General features: G+C 32.8%; 3 protein-coding genes across 3 annotated transcripts; 1 reads left to right on the top strand and 2 right to left on the bottom strand.

The window, feature by feature from the left end:
• Positions 1 to 280: 280 nt before the first annotated feature.
• On the bottom strand, positions 281 to 3,904 carry LOC102614654 (hypothetical protein). Its single transcript, XM_006485517.4, has 6 exons — positions 3,438 to 3,904; positions 2,732 to 2,956; positions 2,437 to 2,542; positions 1,102 to 1,438; positions 718 to 1,002; positions 281 to 608 (listed from the first exon to the last, which is right to left on the bottom strand). The coding sequence occupies exons 1-6, from the start codon at positions 3,589 to 3,591 to the stop codon at positions 471 to 473; spliced, it is 1,245 nt and encodes a 414-aa protein (XP_006485580.1). The 5' UTR covers positions 3,592 to 3,904; the 3' UTR covers positions 281 to 470.
• A 4,730-nt stretch (positions 3,905 to 8,634) lies between these two features.
• Positions 8,635 to 11,152, bottom strand: LOC102609994 (probable cysteine protease RD19D). Its single transcript, XM_006485592.3, has 4 exons — positions 10,619 to 11,152; positions 9,846 to 9,965; positions 9,488 to 9,731; positions 8,635 to 9,105 (listed from the first exon to the last, which is right to left on the bottom strand). The coding sequence occupies exons 1-4, from the start codon at positions 11,099 to 11,101 to the stop codon at positions 8,831 to 8,833; spliced, it is 1,122 nt and encodes a 373-aa protein (XP_006485655.1). The 5' UTR covers positions 11,102 to 11,152; the 3' UTR covers positions 8,635 to 8,830.
• Positions 11,153 to 13,144: 1,992 nt separating this feature from the next.
• On the top strand, positions 13,145 to 15,472 carry LOC102614955 (GDSL esterase/lipase At2g30310-like). Its single transcript, XM_006485518.4, has 3 exons — positions 13,145 to 14,187; positions 14,352 to 14,613; positions 15,150 to 15,472. Exons 1-3 carry the CDS (start codon positions 13,585 to 13,587, stop codon positions 15,362 to 15,364), a joined length of 1,080 nt encoding a protein of 359 aa, XP_006485581.1. The 5' UTR covers positions 13,145 to 13,584; the 3' UTR covers positions 15,365 to 15,472.
• Positions 15,473 to 15,490: the final 18 nt, after the last annotated feature.

The following is a 15,490-nucleotide window of genomic DNA, read 5'->3' as shown; positions in this document are numbered from 1 at the left end:
GAAGTGTTGGAGTTGTGCTGTGTTGGCTTCATTTTTAGGAACTCTTTGGAAAGACTTTTCTTTTTGCATTTAAATTTTCTACCCAATTAATTTTTTGGCTGTATATTGATATTTGATTATATGTCAGATTTTTTTTATATTTTAAATTATTATTTAATTTTTGAAAGCCAAAAAACCCAGCTAATTTGTCAATGAAAATCTGGGTCAAACAAATCGGGCCGATAAAATTCAGTGCAGAGCTCTGAAGCGTTTGCTTAAATGTCAAACAAAGAGAGGGAAATTGAACAAAGAACTAACGTATCATTTCTCATAATAGCATTTCAACATTTACATTGTAGTATTGTGAGTTAGTAGGACTAACTGTAGACTATGGTAAGAGATTAAAATGGCTACAGAAGTAAGAAGATGAGCTGTACAACGATAGTGAAGATTTTTAATAATCGTTAACTGAGATAGTAGCTTAACAGATTCTATTCCCAACCCATTAGTATTTTTCTTACAAGGTCTTCGATTTTGTTCCTTGGCTCAAGATTGCCATCTGCTTCGTCGAGTAAGATTCTATATACCTCCCACTCCCGGTCGTGGATCATGTATCGCCCTATTTCTACCTGAGATAATCAGAACACAATAAGATACACAATAAGATAGCATCACTTGTTGGATTACTTCGAAAGAGATTCAATTTTACGAAGGTAGAAAATGAATTAGAGGTAGTACCGAAAAGATGGATATGCTGAGAATCTTGAGAGCCAGCGTGATATCATAAAAAACAAGAGGCCGGCCCCTGCCAGATAACTCGACGGGATTGGCAACAAGCAGCTCAGCATCAGGGCCCCTGTTCACAACAGCTACCCTAAGGGGTCGCAGAAGTTCCATTCTCAGACGAGAGCACAATGCATCTTGTTTGCTTGGATCAACTATCTTCTTCCCATCTGCTTGCATTATGAACAAGTCCACCTCACAGTTACCTCTCGGTTTTGCAAAAAAACGTCCATAAGAGACCTGTAATGAAACACAAATTATTTCCAGGATCAGTTTAAGAACTGCTCTCGAAGGCAATGAATCTGTGTCTATACAAAAGTAAATGACTTAAAGAACTACCTGGGTATTGTAATCCTTGAGAGTTCTCATCATATCATAAATGAGACCCTTGTGGTCCTGACCGAGGATTTGAATGAGTGTGTGAGAAGGGCTAAATGAATTGTCCACCGCAATGGATACAGGGGCAGAAGCAAGAAATCCATTTGGTTGTTCGGCAGGCAGCTCCAAACTGAACATCTCGTCTGTAATTGCAGACGGAAGAAATGAGGATCCATGGCAGCAAGCAGTGATTTCTGGGCCAGGTAATTCAATCTCACAACTTATCAAGGTTTTCCCTAATACAGCTTCCAAATGATGAATTGTTTCCTCCCGCCTTTTTCTTGTATGAAGTAGCTCCCTAAAGAAAAATAAAGAAATGACTGCAATCGTTCATACATACAACGCAAAGTCACCAGCTACAATAACTTTTCCAGAGGGAACAAGGAATAGCGTTGATTAAACCATATTTCTGGGTGCAATGATATCTCTCTAATGGAAAAGTAACCGCTACACCATCACTATTTTTCTTTACAAATCAAGATAAACAGTCAATACCAGCATCACTTGAATTCGTAACTAACTGAAACTTTTTATGACATTGGACTACATGCAACTTGTTCATCAGTTTAACGCAATGATTCTCAACATGGTGACTTGAAGCCATTTCTCCTTGAACTAACACCAAGTTACAAGTTTAAAATCGTTAGTTTAACAAAATCTGAAGCATTTGCAAATCTATGAAGACTGCAATCGGCAAACCTCAACACATTGATTTAATAGTAGCCTGTGTGCAGTGCTTCATCCACTTCATTGACCTTTACAGAAAAAAATATTATGAAAACACAGTATCACCCACTCCCTTTTTTTTTTTTTTGGTTTTTTTGTGCCTATTTGAGGAGACTGATAGATCCACAATCTGAATCAGCAGCAAAAAGATAAAATGGTAGGTTAGAGGGAAATTAGATGCATAACCATTTGCTATCATTTTGTTTTATTCAAAATAGATGCCAGGACTGGGGAAAACTGATTCCATTCAACATTATTATGTCTGCACCTCTTACATGGATTAACCTAACTCACATGTACAGCATAGACATTTTTTACAAGTCAATAACATTAATCTCATTATTCTTCTCTTTGGTTACAACAAGAGAAGGCTGAAGAGAATTTGAAAACTCAATTAGCACTTGAGAGACATAAAAATTTTGCCAATTACAAATCTAAATTCTCTTTACTTTTTCTTTTGTATTCTGAGCAATCAAAAGGACTTTAAAGAGTTAAAAAAAAAATGAAAACAGAACAAACAAAGAAGCTGAAAGTCTAGCACTAAAGGAAAAAGTTTCAAGAATATCAAACCTGGTATCGGTGATAAAAAAGAGGTCCATTACTCTCCCATCTGGGGTAGTGGATACTTTTACTCTCTTTATTGTAAGCTCAAGCTCACAAAGAACCTCAGTTACATCTACAAGGTGTGAAAAAGCAAAAAATCAAAATAACTGAAAGATATATCTGATCTGTTCCATGAATACCACTTCGATCACATGTATGCAAAAATATGAAAAATCCAGTAAAGGAAGGAGTGACAAATATACTTGAAAACATTTTCTGAGGAAAACTAAAAGTGATATGAGGGGCAAAAAAAAAGGAGTACCATGCAAGAGTCCTTTTCTGTCTTGAAAACACCAGAATTTCAAAAGAAACACATCCGGTGGCTTTGGCTGCTGCTGGTTTTCAAGCCGGTAAGAGTAGATTCGGGAAGTCGAAAAATATGAAGGACAAACTTCCAAAAGCCTGTTCTTCAACAAACTCCACCTTGTGGTCGGTTTCCCCACTACCCAAAAGACTAAGTAGCACCATTTACCATCCTTTGATAAATCTGCAGCAAAGGAAACCAACACAAAACAGTTGCTAAATAAATTCACAAATTTAAAATTTAAAATGACTTCGAACTGTTATTTATTAGTAATCTTAAATCCTGAAATCTCAAGCATAATAATTTTAAAGAAAATGACTAATGCCAATGTCCTGTATTTCAATATCAAATCAAATCGACTCATTTCATGGAACCCTAAATTCAACAAGAACATAAAAAAAAAAAGGCATTAAAAGCACCCATCTTCAACATAACAACAAGCCTCAAGAGTGAAGGTCAACTGGAGCCCTGAACTAACAATTTCAAAATTTAACAAAAACATGAACAAGAATTCAAAACCAATAATATCCCACTAGCTGTTTCTCCAGACTTCAGATCCCATTATTACAATTTCAAAACAAACTCGAAAAACCTCCACAATTCACATAAATATTAGAAAGCAAAACAGAAACAAATCCAAAGCCAACGAAGAAACTTTGGTTACCTCCTCTGGAAATGCTAAGCCCAAAAAGCAAAATAATTCTGCAAAGATCACAGCCCAAGCCAGTCTTATCAGGACAGTTCACGGTGATCACAGTACAATCACCTGGCTTCTCTGCTTGACTTATCACCACCACATCCTCATACATTAACCCCATCAACTAATCACACTCTGCTTCCGCTCTGTTTTTCCTCTGCTTTGCTTTTTGCTCTGTTTTTTTTTGCTTCAATTTTTTCTTTTTTATTTTAACCTTGAGAATAGATTAAAATTCTTGGAAACAGATTATAAAAAAAAAACCAGATGGGCATTTTTCTGAGTTGGTGTTGTGTTACAAGTTTTGGATTGGAGATTCCGTCAAAAGAGTGAACAGAAACAAAAATAACAATAAAGAAAAATAAAAGAAATATTAACTGGGGTCTGGACTCCCTCACTGGATCTTTTTTTTTAAATCTGCTGTTTTGTGTCACCAGTCATGTGCGTTGGCTTTCCCTCTCAACTCGCTTTGATTTTTTCAATTTCTCGTTTTTATTCTTTGCAATCTATGGGTGAGATGAGAAAGAGATATATGCATTTGGAGATGTTCTAAACTTGGTGAGAATTTGACGTGATGGTCTGATCAAGACAATAAAGGTAGAGGTGGGAAATTTTGCAAGATTTAAATAATTTCTATATATGAGCTTAGGATTAATGCTCCCTAATTATTTTAAATTATATTGTTACAAATCACTTTATTGTTTTAATAGGAGTCTAATAGATACATTCTCAACCGGATTTGAGTATTTTTACTAGTTTGTATGGTGGGATTAATTTTCTTGATTTTTTGGAGAATATATTTTTAGACTATACTTCAACTATGATATATCGAGCATATGTCATACTAAGTATTAGGTGATTAATTTAACATCACTGTATAATTGGGCTGAACTTCAAGTCTAGAAGGACTTTCTAATTATCCTACATTAAATTTATTTTCTGTTATATATATATATATATAATTAACTCGACAGCACTAATTAAGAACATCATTATATTTTAAGTATTTCATCCACATGATCATTATTCTTCAAATATAATCTTAATTATTCACACTCTATGAAACTATCATAAAATATTAGTGCAAACAGCTACCAACCTTGTCATTTTAGAGAGAGTAAATACTACACTTATAGAATTGTTATACACAATTTACTAAACAAAATGATTCAAAAAAATGGTTATATTGTAGTTGCCAACTAGTTTAGTTAGTAGAATCTCTTTAGTGGACACAAGAGATCTAAAATTTAAACTTTGCTTGCCTAAAGGGAAGATAATTGGGTTATCATTAGGCTATAATTTTATATATATGTGTGTTTGTATTCTCAAGTGAGGATTGTATTCTCAAGTGAGGACATTCTTATTAACAAAATGAGAATATTACTAACGAATAAAAGAACACAAATTTCAATATACTAATAAATAAAAAATACAGTTTTTAATATATTGAAACCTATATGAATTTGGTTGCAGTATATTCAAATATTTTATAAAGTTGCTTTTATAAAAATTCTATTAATAAATAGAAATATAAAATGTCCCTGATTTTGTACTAACTTTATTATAATTAAAAAATTTATCATAATTTCAAATGCTTTAAAAGGAATTTTTTTTTTACTCTATGCCAATTTCTTTTTAGAAAAGTATTTTACGATCAATATTTTTTGGCTTGAGAATTGATATTAATAAATTTGCACAAAAATCATTAATTTCGACTTAGATAGTTGGATAACATCGACAAAACGTACTAGTTGATACTCTTTTTTTGAATTTGTATATTTTGAAGATGACATAATATGAGCATAGTTCATACATAAAATTACTTATAATATGTGACACTTTTTAGGGAATAATGGATATTTCCTACAATGATAAATAATAAAAAGAGAATTTGGCTAAAAACAGCACTTGTAAAAAAAAAAACAAAAATTCAGCTGAAACTTCTTACAAGAAGATTCTCGGACCGGCCATGCAAGGGATCATGTAAGGCGATCTCTTGGAAATATCGTGATGCATCCGAAAATTTCCCCAATGTGTCGTACCCCGGTAACTTGGAGTTATAAAGAATTGAATAACTCGTATCACGATTCTTTGGCGGTTTATTTGGTAGGAGACCGGTCACCTACCAGCCATTATACACTAATTTCGCACTCCTTATCTACTGGGAAATCGACACGTCGTATGTTTTCTTCCACGTAGTTTATTTATTTATATATTTTTTCTTTCACATGCTTCGCGGAGAATATTCCGTTCATTTAGTTGACAATTTATCCTCGCAATTAATGGATCATCATCCCCGTCATTTACTATTATTCATCATCATATATTTTTGAAAGAAAGATTAACCTTTGTTTTTTGAAAGGAACATTTATTTATTTTTCTAACAAAAGATTTACTAGAGCATTTTATTTTGAGGAAAAAAAAAAGTAGAACTCATCATTTTAACGAGTGCAGAGTCTTAAAATATGTTCAACAGACTCCTAAATTATGTTATCTTTAGGTAGTAGAACCATACTTCGCGTGGCTTTGAAAAAAAAAATCAGTATTATCAATTTTTTCTTATTTTACTTTTAACAATTTATTCTATTCGATTAAGAGGCAAGACTTCAAAAAAAAAAATGAAAAAATAAAGTAAAGCTAAAATTAAAAAGATTTTTTTAATTATTTAAAATTACATTAGCTAAATTAACACCGCAGATGTAGAAGTGTTATAGATGCACTTTGTCTAAGCCAAAACCTTGAAAACCTTAGGCTGATATATATACATATATGTGTGTGTGTGTGTGTGTGTGTGTGTGTGTGTCACTTTTTAGTCATTTTAACGAGTGCAGAGTTCTAAGGTATGTTCGGTAGACTCCTAAATTATGTTATCATTGTATAGAGATCATTAATTATAATATTAGTAAAATTTTTACATGTTAAATATTTTTTTTGAAAGATAATTTTGTAAAGTAAAAAAATCTACCCAAAAAAAATCCTCTAATCAATGTTCAACCGATCACTTATTTGTTTAATTTTAATAAAATTGACATGTTTTTTTTATATTCAAATATGAGATTTACTATTTCGCTCTCATTTAGAAGGAGAAATTAATTGGGGGGCATCATTACTTCATTTGAATGCTCTAATGTGGCACAATCTTATCCGAAAAGAGGAAGTTTCATGTAAGAACAAAGAGCAGAGACATGTCTAATCACCAATCGTTCAGTCCAAAAAGCTATGAAACTTCATAGACAATGATAAAAATGGGGGGCAAAAAAACATTTATGAGAAAACAAAGGGAACAAAATATTTTGTACCAACAGAATTTACCCCGCAAATGCAATTGCAGTAATCCAAAACAAAAGGCCATATATGAAATTATCTATTTTAAATGTTATAGGATTTTTGTTATGGCAAAATAAATTGTTCAAATCTACTAGATATAAGTAAATATTGTCCGTTTTGAACACAAAATTCTTGTCTGTGTGGATGCACAACTTATCATGATTTTGTTAAATTTTACGATCCAAAATATATTTGGTTAGTTAAGAGAACCATAACTTATAAATTAATTTAAAAAATCTCTCATAGTCGATATGAAACATTAAATAAAAAATTAAATTTTAATCTAACTAAGGATAAATTAGTTTATCGACATGAAACATTAAACTTTAATCTAAATAAACTAAGGAGATTGTAAATATAAAATCGATCTAAGAAATTCCAATAAATTTTTTATTTTTTTGTAGTTGTAAATAGCGGGTAGGTCGAAGGCACGAATCACGATATCAAATCGGGTGAAAATGAAGATTACGTTATAATGAAAAAATTGACACACACTCAAAGTCTCATCAAATCAAAATGGTTCGTGTCATTTTCAACTGTGGTGTGCTTGTGTTGGGAGACAACGCCCTTTCTTAACCGTTAAAACTAAGACAATGCCGCCGCCGCCCCCCACCACCTTGAGAATTACATTAAACTAATCTCCTTGACTTGGGCAGGGTCACTGTCTGCTAGTCAACATTTTATCATTCATTTTTTAATTAAAATACGGATTAATGTTGAAACAGTAACATATTAATTACTACATATTCCAAAACCATCCCCGAATTTTATAATAAATCGTGACCGTACTTTATTCCAGCAGCAAAAAAATCATGAATTTTAATATTTTAATAAGTCGTGTGATAGTGATTGTAACTTCATCCAAGCCTTTTAAATTTAAAAAAAAAATTATTAATAATAAATCATTCGTAAGAATGGTGCTGAAAAAAATCCCAAATATTGCAACAAAAGATCCTTCTTTTGGCAGGACTTTAAGGCCAAGTAAAAATCTCTTCATTGCTTGTCGAGCAAGCAATGAATTTAATCTTTTTCTTTTTTACTTTTTTTCTGATTGGTTCGTCGGTGTGCCGGCCCTCTCTCACCACGCCAGTTAGCTTAGGTGGGTGGCAAGAATAGACGATATCATCGTATACATTATAAAATAAAAAAATTAACTACTTATTCTTTTTAATTTTTTTAAAATATACATATTTTATTTTTTAATTAATTTTTATTAAAAATTACAGTTTTTTATACTTTTTCACTTCTATTTACATTTTATTATAGCCTTATTAATATTATAAGGATAAAATTATTATTTCACCTACATAGTAAAAATCATCCTCATTTAAACACAGTAGAAAAAAAAATATTTCAAATTTTTTATTTAACTTATTTTCAAATTTTTTAAACTTATTTTTTAATGTGTAAATTGTAAAAAAAATTAAAATTAAAATAATTTATTTTTTATTTAATTAAGGTGAAATAATAATTTTAAAAAATAAAATAATCATTTTATTAATATCCTGTTAACTTCTTTTACAAAGTTTAGACAACAGTAGAAAAATGTACAGAATTTAGACGACAGTAGAAAAATTTATTGTTTAGACGATAGTAGAAAAACGATACATTTTGTAAGTTCAAGTGAAAATCAGAAAAAAAAAATTATATTTTTAAAAAAAATCTAAAAAAAATGATCGGTGAATAATTACCCATATAAAATATATAAAAACGATTGTAGTTATTTACTAAGATCTGCGAGACGGTTGATAATTCCAAAATCAATTGTCTTTAGCAACGCAATGCAACAGAAATTAAAGATAAAATATACGCAAAATACTTTCTGGAAGACACAATAGTATGTAGAAGAGCAGGTCTGAAAAGCATTTTCAACTCTAATCCAGAACTTACTTGAGAAAAGGGAATTATGAAACCGGAAAAGCTTCAATAATTAGAAGATCACGAACAAGAACAAAAGGGAAACTAGCTACCATTTAACATGAGCTGTCTATATTGCTTTCTGTAGATATTCCAACTTAATAAGAGGGACTTCAAGTTTAGGAGGAGGCTTGAGTGACCACTGCAGAAACCATGGTGTTCATTCCACACATGCCACGCCCTCGGCAGAGCCGGTAGTACCCATGGTCTCCCCATTGCTTGCCCCACGAATTCTTGATGATCCAAAACGGCTGGTTTCCAAGCCTAAGAATTGAGAAGCCCTTGGCACCATACCCGACAAGCAGAACGCCGTGGTTGAGCCATTTCTTGCCGCAGATTAGGGGGCATGAGACTCCCCCAATGTATGTTTGCATGAATATAGCGTTCAACCCAACTGCGCATTGTTGCATAAGTCAGTTTTTTTTTTTTTTTTTTTTTTTTTTTTTTCAGTAACCTAAATATCAGAGCTCTTTATGACTGAACAGAGTTATGATAGTATTCCATACATTATTTATATTTGAGATCAATCCACTCCATTGCTGATACTAAAATCTTGGATCAATGAGAGGGTCCTTCTAGTTTTCATTTAATCATTTAGATAGGATATTCAAATTTTGACTATTTAAACAGGTGGCAATCTGTTCAAATTGATTCATTTTATTTTTAACTGTATTAACTATAGTTGCTTCTACTCTAGCAGATTTGAGTGCAAAGCTTTGGAGATAATCCAATGGATTTCATAAATGAAAGAAATAACAGAGACAAGCAAAACTCACTAGCCAGAGGACCGTGGTGGACTAAATGTGCAGCAATTTGGTTCTCATCGACAGGAATATTGGTAAAATTTGCAACTCGAACGGCTATTTTCTCTGAATCGAATTGGCATTTGCCACGCTTCCCAATATAAGGATATGAACTCTCCTCTTCTAGCCCTCCAGCCGCGATCAAATATTTGTATGCATTTGTCATGAGGCCTCCAGAACAACCATTGTCACAAGTACCCTTCTCCTTTATATCACACTACGCATTGAAACAATTCTAAACATGTAACATTTCCTCCAATTTTATACATAGTAACCAAACCAAAAGCACAATATATATTATTTTGAGAAAATTTCATGGGAGCAAGCTAACCGAGTGATCACAATCTACAAGCTGCTGCTCGCTAAGACTCAGAAGATTCCCAGTCGCAATGAAGTTGGCTCCTTCAACAGCTCCTGTAGTGCTAAAAGCCCAGCATGACCCACATGCTCCCTGCATATATATATATATAGTCCATTTGAGTGTAGTTAAGTAGCCGAAAAAATTATGAGCAAATAATAATAAATCGAAAAACATATGCCCATTGCCCAGCCACCGGTATTAGTACAGATACTGTTTCAATCTCAGACTTTGAATGCTAAAATCGAATTTCCACTATGACCAATCAAGTTACTAGCTTAGGCTTTTGTTAAACTCTTGACTCAGAATGATTACTTAGGCATAGGATCGATGCTAATGTTCGAATCCCAAAGACTAAGTATTTTTTTACAAATAATGAAATTGATCATTTATCAATACTAATAAAAAATTAAAATACACCAAAATACAAACATGATATTGAAAAATAATCATCATATTTCTTTTATAATTCTTCTTAAAAGGGTGTGGGACCAAAATAATTTTTTATCCTTATATCTTCATCATAAGTTTGAGTTGGAATTTGAATTTTCATGGCCAGTCAAATAAAACTACTTGAAAAGGACTCGATCACTTAATAAACACTCGACTATGCCTGGGCCAAATAATCACCGTATCATACTCATGTCATTGGATAATAAAAACAAGTCCCATAAATAAAATCACTTCATGCGAGAGAAAAAAATAAAAAAATAAACAAAATTGTCCAATGATCAAATGTATAATACCTGCATCTTGACCTCAGTGACAGCACCTTTGTCTCTCCAATCAAAATTCTCAGGCAATCCATCAATCTCCATCATCTTTACACTACTACTCTCCAAACCTCCACCGTCCATCTCAGGGGGCCCACCTTTCATCCCAGTGTACATACTCTCAAACTCCTCCTCGGACAAATCAGAGAAAGGGGTGACCCCATGCACAGCCGTCGGATCGAGCAGCTGGTGCTCAGCGGCCCTGATCATATTCTTGGCGAAAATCCCCAGCCGGTGCACGTAGTCCTCTCTAGTAGCATAGCTTTTCTCGTACTTCTGCATGAAAATCTTGAAGTTGTTCTCTGTGGCAGATCCCAGAAGCAGATGACCGGGATTGTCTGTGACTTGGCGTATGGTCGGGTTTTGTGGAACTAGAGCTGAAGAGAGTGTGAGTGCGTAGGTCAAGAGGGTTACTCCGATGGCGCATGTTAGAGCTGGGCTTTGTGTTGCTGCCATCTTCTTCTTCTTCTTCTTCGGCTTCTTCAGGTTCTACCTTTGGCTTCATGCCATATATGAATAGAGGCGTCAAAGTTGGTATTCGGTTGGTCTGATTACGCTTTTATCCTTCAGAAAATCCTATAACAAATTATCTTTTGGGAAATGGTTAAGGGTAAAAACGGTAAAGGGAGTACTGGTAATAAGATTTCCCAGTCGGCTGCATGCAGAGGTTGTGCTGAATGAATAACAGATGGCACCCCATGCATCAGCAGATTGTCTACGTGCCTCCCTACATGGCGTTGCCTCGTATGGCTTTGACTGGACCAATTTCACAGAATTAAAAAAAAAATTATGAGTTTTTTTTTTTGAAATTATAAAAATTCGACACCAAATCCAAATTCCTGTTCGAAATTTGTATTAAAATTCCTCAATAATAATTTATTTTGGCATAGATTTTGAAATAATCATTGTTACCTAAGAGCATCTCCAAAAAAAAATTTTAAATAATATTTAATTACTAATTTAAAAAGGCACATCAGTATATAAAATGTAAAAAAATATTTTAATTAAAATTTTTTAAATAATAATTCTCTCTCTTTAATTTTGTAGATTTCCTTTTTTTTCTTTTTAATTTATATTTTATTATTTTTTATTGAAGAGAGAGAAGTGTTTTGATTACTATTTATTTTTTTTAAAAAAAATATTTATTTGATTAAAATAATATTAATTTATTTTTATTTAAAATTTTTTTTAGAAAATAACATATTTTTTTATTATTTACTACATAAATAAGTAAATAAATTTTTAAAGAATAAAATTAATAAAAATTTTTAGAGATACTCTAAATTGATCACACTGTATGTTTGGTAACTCTAAATGATTACATAATCTGATGCAATAAAACGGTTGAAAAAATAGATTATAATTTCATATTTTACGCAGACGAATGAACAAGGAGAGTGCAATGCACAAGAGATACCAAGATAGAGCATCTCCATCAATCGTGCATGCAGCATGTTCGAGCTTCATCGAGCCACTCTTTAAAAGCATCTTCCACCCTTTGAATTGGCTCTTTCAGCCAATGCCAAGTATGTCAAATCTTCTGGATAACATAATCAGTTGTCTGTAATTATCTGGATTTTTTTGCAAATAGTGTTATTTAGTAATTATACAAAAATTAAAAACTATTTTAAAAGCACATTATTTATATAAAATTAATATTCGTTATATTAGCCATGCATGATGTCAACAATGGCATTACCCTCTCGAAAATATATATGAGATCACTCGCTAACCAAACCTCTCTGAACAGCCAACTCAGTAGTTAGTTTTAAAATCAAGGATGCTCTCTAACGAGAAATTGTAAAATATTTCAGATGTATTACAACCAATTAATGCATGAATGACATATATAGTTGAATTTAATACAATCACCACTTACATGATGATTTTTTAAAATAAATACACACATGTCATGATATTATTTACTTATTATATGACTAACTTTATACCTCAGATATATTCTAAAATTTCTCCACTTTTACATAAAAGACAGTAATGCATTTGCTTGCATTCATGTGTTGATCAAATCATTTAATGCAAGTTCTTTTTAATTGTATGTGATCAGTGTCGATCCATTTATCATAGTTTTAATGCGTAATTCACGAGTACACAAACCCCCCAAAGCAAAAACCCTTTAGGTTGAATCAAACTTTTGTATATATATCCCCAAAAATAGAAACTTATTTTAAATCGTTCACGATTGTAGTGTGTGAACTTTCAGAAAGATTCAGATGATGATCTTCTTTTTTCACCTCTACAAGTGTTCGATTTGCTTTTTTAGTGGTATTTTCTTTTTCATTTTTTTTTTCATAATCTTCAAATTCAAACAATGTATAATGAAAATATTAATTTTAAGTTGGGTTTGGTTATGTTGGAGTTGTTTTAAGGTAGAATACTTTTTTTTATAATCATACGATTAAAATTATAATAAATTTTTTATTATTAATTTATTATTTTACGAGTATAATTGATTTATATTTCACGGTAGATATGCTCCAATATAGTGATCGCCTTTTTAAGTTTTGGTAAATTGACGTTGACAGAACAATGAGTAGTTTGGAGACTAAGTTGGCGACTCTGACACACACCAAGGCTTCACTCCTTGGCGAGGCCATCGATGGATGACACATATACTGATTGATTATTATATAATTACTTTAGTTTCCTTAAGCTTCTGAAAATACCCGCACTTAAATTAGATAAGTACCAAGCAACATCCAGCCCACAATCCGAATTCCAACTCCCAACACTTCAAAATTAAAATCCACCCAGAAAAAAAACGCTTATCTTCTCAGCCAAAATTTAGTAGAATAAAAGTTAAAAAAAAAAAAAAGTTGAAAATTTTATTGTATATAACTTGACACCTAGGGCAAGTCATAAGTGTGTATTAATTGACATTTCCAAGCTCGTTACACTGTACATAATTAACATCATTAACAATGGCATCCACCAACCTCTTCTTGATCATCATGACTCTGATCATGTTTACGATCAGAACATGCAACTCAGCTTTCCCTTCAGCCATTCTTGTGTTCGGCGATTCAACTGTTGACACTGGAAACAACAACTACATCAAGACTTTGTTCAAGGGAAATTTCTATCCGTACGGCGAAGATTTTCCCGGGAAAATTCCCACGGGCCGATTTTCAAACGGAAAACTGGTGCCCGACTTCGTGGCGTCACTTCTTGGCATCAAAGAAACTGTTCCTCCGTTTCTTGATCCAACTCTCTCAAATGATGAACTGCTTACCGGTGTCAGCTTCGCGTCGGCCGGCTCGGGCTTCGATGAGCTGACAACTGCGGCATCTAAGGTCATCCTGGTGTCTAAGCAAATTGAGCTGTTTAAAGCGTATATAGTTAGGCTCAAGGGTATTGTAGGGGAAGAAAAGGCCAAGAGAATAATCAGCGAGTCTTTGGTTATCGTTAGTGCCGGCACTAATGACTTAGTTTTCAATTTTTATGATCTGCCCACGAGAAAATTTCAGTTCACTATCAGTGAGTATCAAGATTTCTTGCTAGCCAAGTTGCAATCATTTGTCAAGGTAACACATATTAACCTCGTATCATAAACGAAATCGTCACATGATGTTACACATTAAACTTGCATTTAAACATCATCAATCATTCATTGATAGATTGTGATTCCACCGTATATAATAATACGTTTCATTAAGTGAGCGACGTGGGTATGTACGTGCTCTTGCAGGAAGTATATGATCTTGGTTGCCGTACGATTGTGGTAGCTGGGTTGCCTCCGATTGGATGCCTGCCATTGCAAATGACAGTGAGGTATGTGGATCCATTCAAAAGGAAGTGCGTAGAGGATCAGAACTCAGATGCTCAAGCCTATAATCACAAGCTTCAGAAGCTGTTGAATCAAATGAAAGCACTTCTGCCAAGAAGCACCATCGTTTACGCAAACATATATGAGGCACTGATTGACTTGATCCAGCATCCGCAAAAATACGGTAAGCTCAAATACAGATGGCCACAAAGGTTTGGTTATTGTCCATTAAAAATACTTTTTATTAAAATATTTAAAAAAAAATTAACCCAAAAAAAAATACTTAACTTAAATCACATTTAGGAAACTAACTTTGAGAAACGAAATATAATCTATAAAATGATTTAATTCTCGATTAATTTTCTATCACAATTAGGAGATGTTTCTTTTGTTATTTTCGAAGCGTAAATCAAATGCCTCCCGAATTTTGTGAGCAGAATTTAAAATTTCAATTTCTTGCACTACCCATCATAGGATCTTTGTGGTTGTCCTTAGGAAACATTAAACTTTCGAAAAATTCAATTGTTGTAAAATATTTTTACCAACGACGCCTAGTCCTGACACTGATTATAATCCTTTTATCATTAATCGAAGCTCATTTAATTTCTTCATGTTCTTATTAGAATAGATCATCAAAGTGTATCAATTAGAAAATTTCAGTTTTTTGCATAATTACTTGTATTTATGATTTTTTATGAAATTCCCGTCTTGAAATAACAGGATTTGTGGAAACAAAGAGAGGGTGTTGCGGTACAGGACTTTTTGAGGCAGCATTTTTATGCAATCCAACAACTCCAACTTGTGCAAAGCATTCACAATTCGTATTTTGGGATAGCATTCACCCAACTCAATCAACCTACCAATACCTTGCAGAAAACTTGGGACTTGAAGCCTTTCCCAATAAGTTATTACACAACCATAGCAATTTATTTTGATCTCCATTCACATTTTTAAGATATTGTATCTTATACTATTAATTCCATCGTTGTATTATGCACACGTAAATGTAAATGTACGTCATAGAAAATGAAAGTATAGTTAAATTCAATACTATTTATATG

This window comes from Citrus sinensis, chromosome 4 (genome assembly GCF_022201045.2).
Source record: "Citrus sinensis cultivar Valencia sweet orange chromosome 4, DVS_A1.0, whole genome shotgun sequence".
Classification (NCBI taxonomy): Eukaryota; Viridiplantae; Streptophyta; class Magnoliopsida; order Sapindales; family Rutaceae; genus Citrus; species Citrus sinensis.
This window is presented reverse-complemented; position numbering and strand designations above follow the sequence as displayed.

What these genes read in the sequence shown, in the direction of transcription:
- LOC102614654 (XM_006485517.4), bottom strand. Translation starts at nt 3,591, where the DNA reads ATGGGGTTAATGTATGAGGATGTGGTGGTGATAAGTCAAGCAGAGAAG. An exon ending in CAGAAAAGGACTCTTGCATG is followed by an intron (nt 2,543 to 2,731) that starts GTACTCCTTTTT and finishes CACACCTTGTAG; the next exon opens with ATGTAACTGAGGTTCTTTGT. An exon ending in TCAGCATATCCATCTTTTCG is followed by an intron (nt 609 to 717) that starts GTACTACCTCTA and finishes TGATTATCTCAG; the next exon opens with GTAGAAATAGGGCGATACAT.
- LOC102609994 (XM_006485592.3), bottom strand. Translation starts at nt 11,101, where the DNA reads ATGGCAGCAACACAAAGCCCAGCTCTAACATGCGCCATCGGAGTAACC. An exon ending in TCACTGAGGTCAAGATGCAG is followed by an intron (nt 9,966 to 10,618) that starts GTATTATACATT and finishes ATATATATGCAG; the next exon opens with GGAGCATGTGGGTCATGCTG. An exon ending in TTGTAGATTGTGATCACTCG is followed by an intron (nt 9,732 to 9,845) that starts GTTAGCTTGCTC and finishes TTCAATGCGTAG; the next exon opens with TGTGATATAAAGGAGAAGGG.
- LOC102614955 (XM_006485518.4), top strand. Translation starts at nt 13,585, where the DNA reads ATGGCATCCACCAACCTCTTCTTGATCATCATGACTCTGATCATGTTT. An exon ending in AGTTGCAATCATTTGTCAAG is followed by an intron (nt 14,188 to 14,351) that starts GTAACACATATT and finishes GTGCTCTTGCAG; the next exon opens with GAAGTATATGATCTTGGTTG. An exon ending in CCAGCATCCGCAAAAATACG is followed by an intron (nt 14,614 to 15,149) that starts GTAAGCTCAAAT and finishes TTGAAATAACAG; the next exon opens with GATTTGTGGAAACAAAGAGA.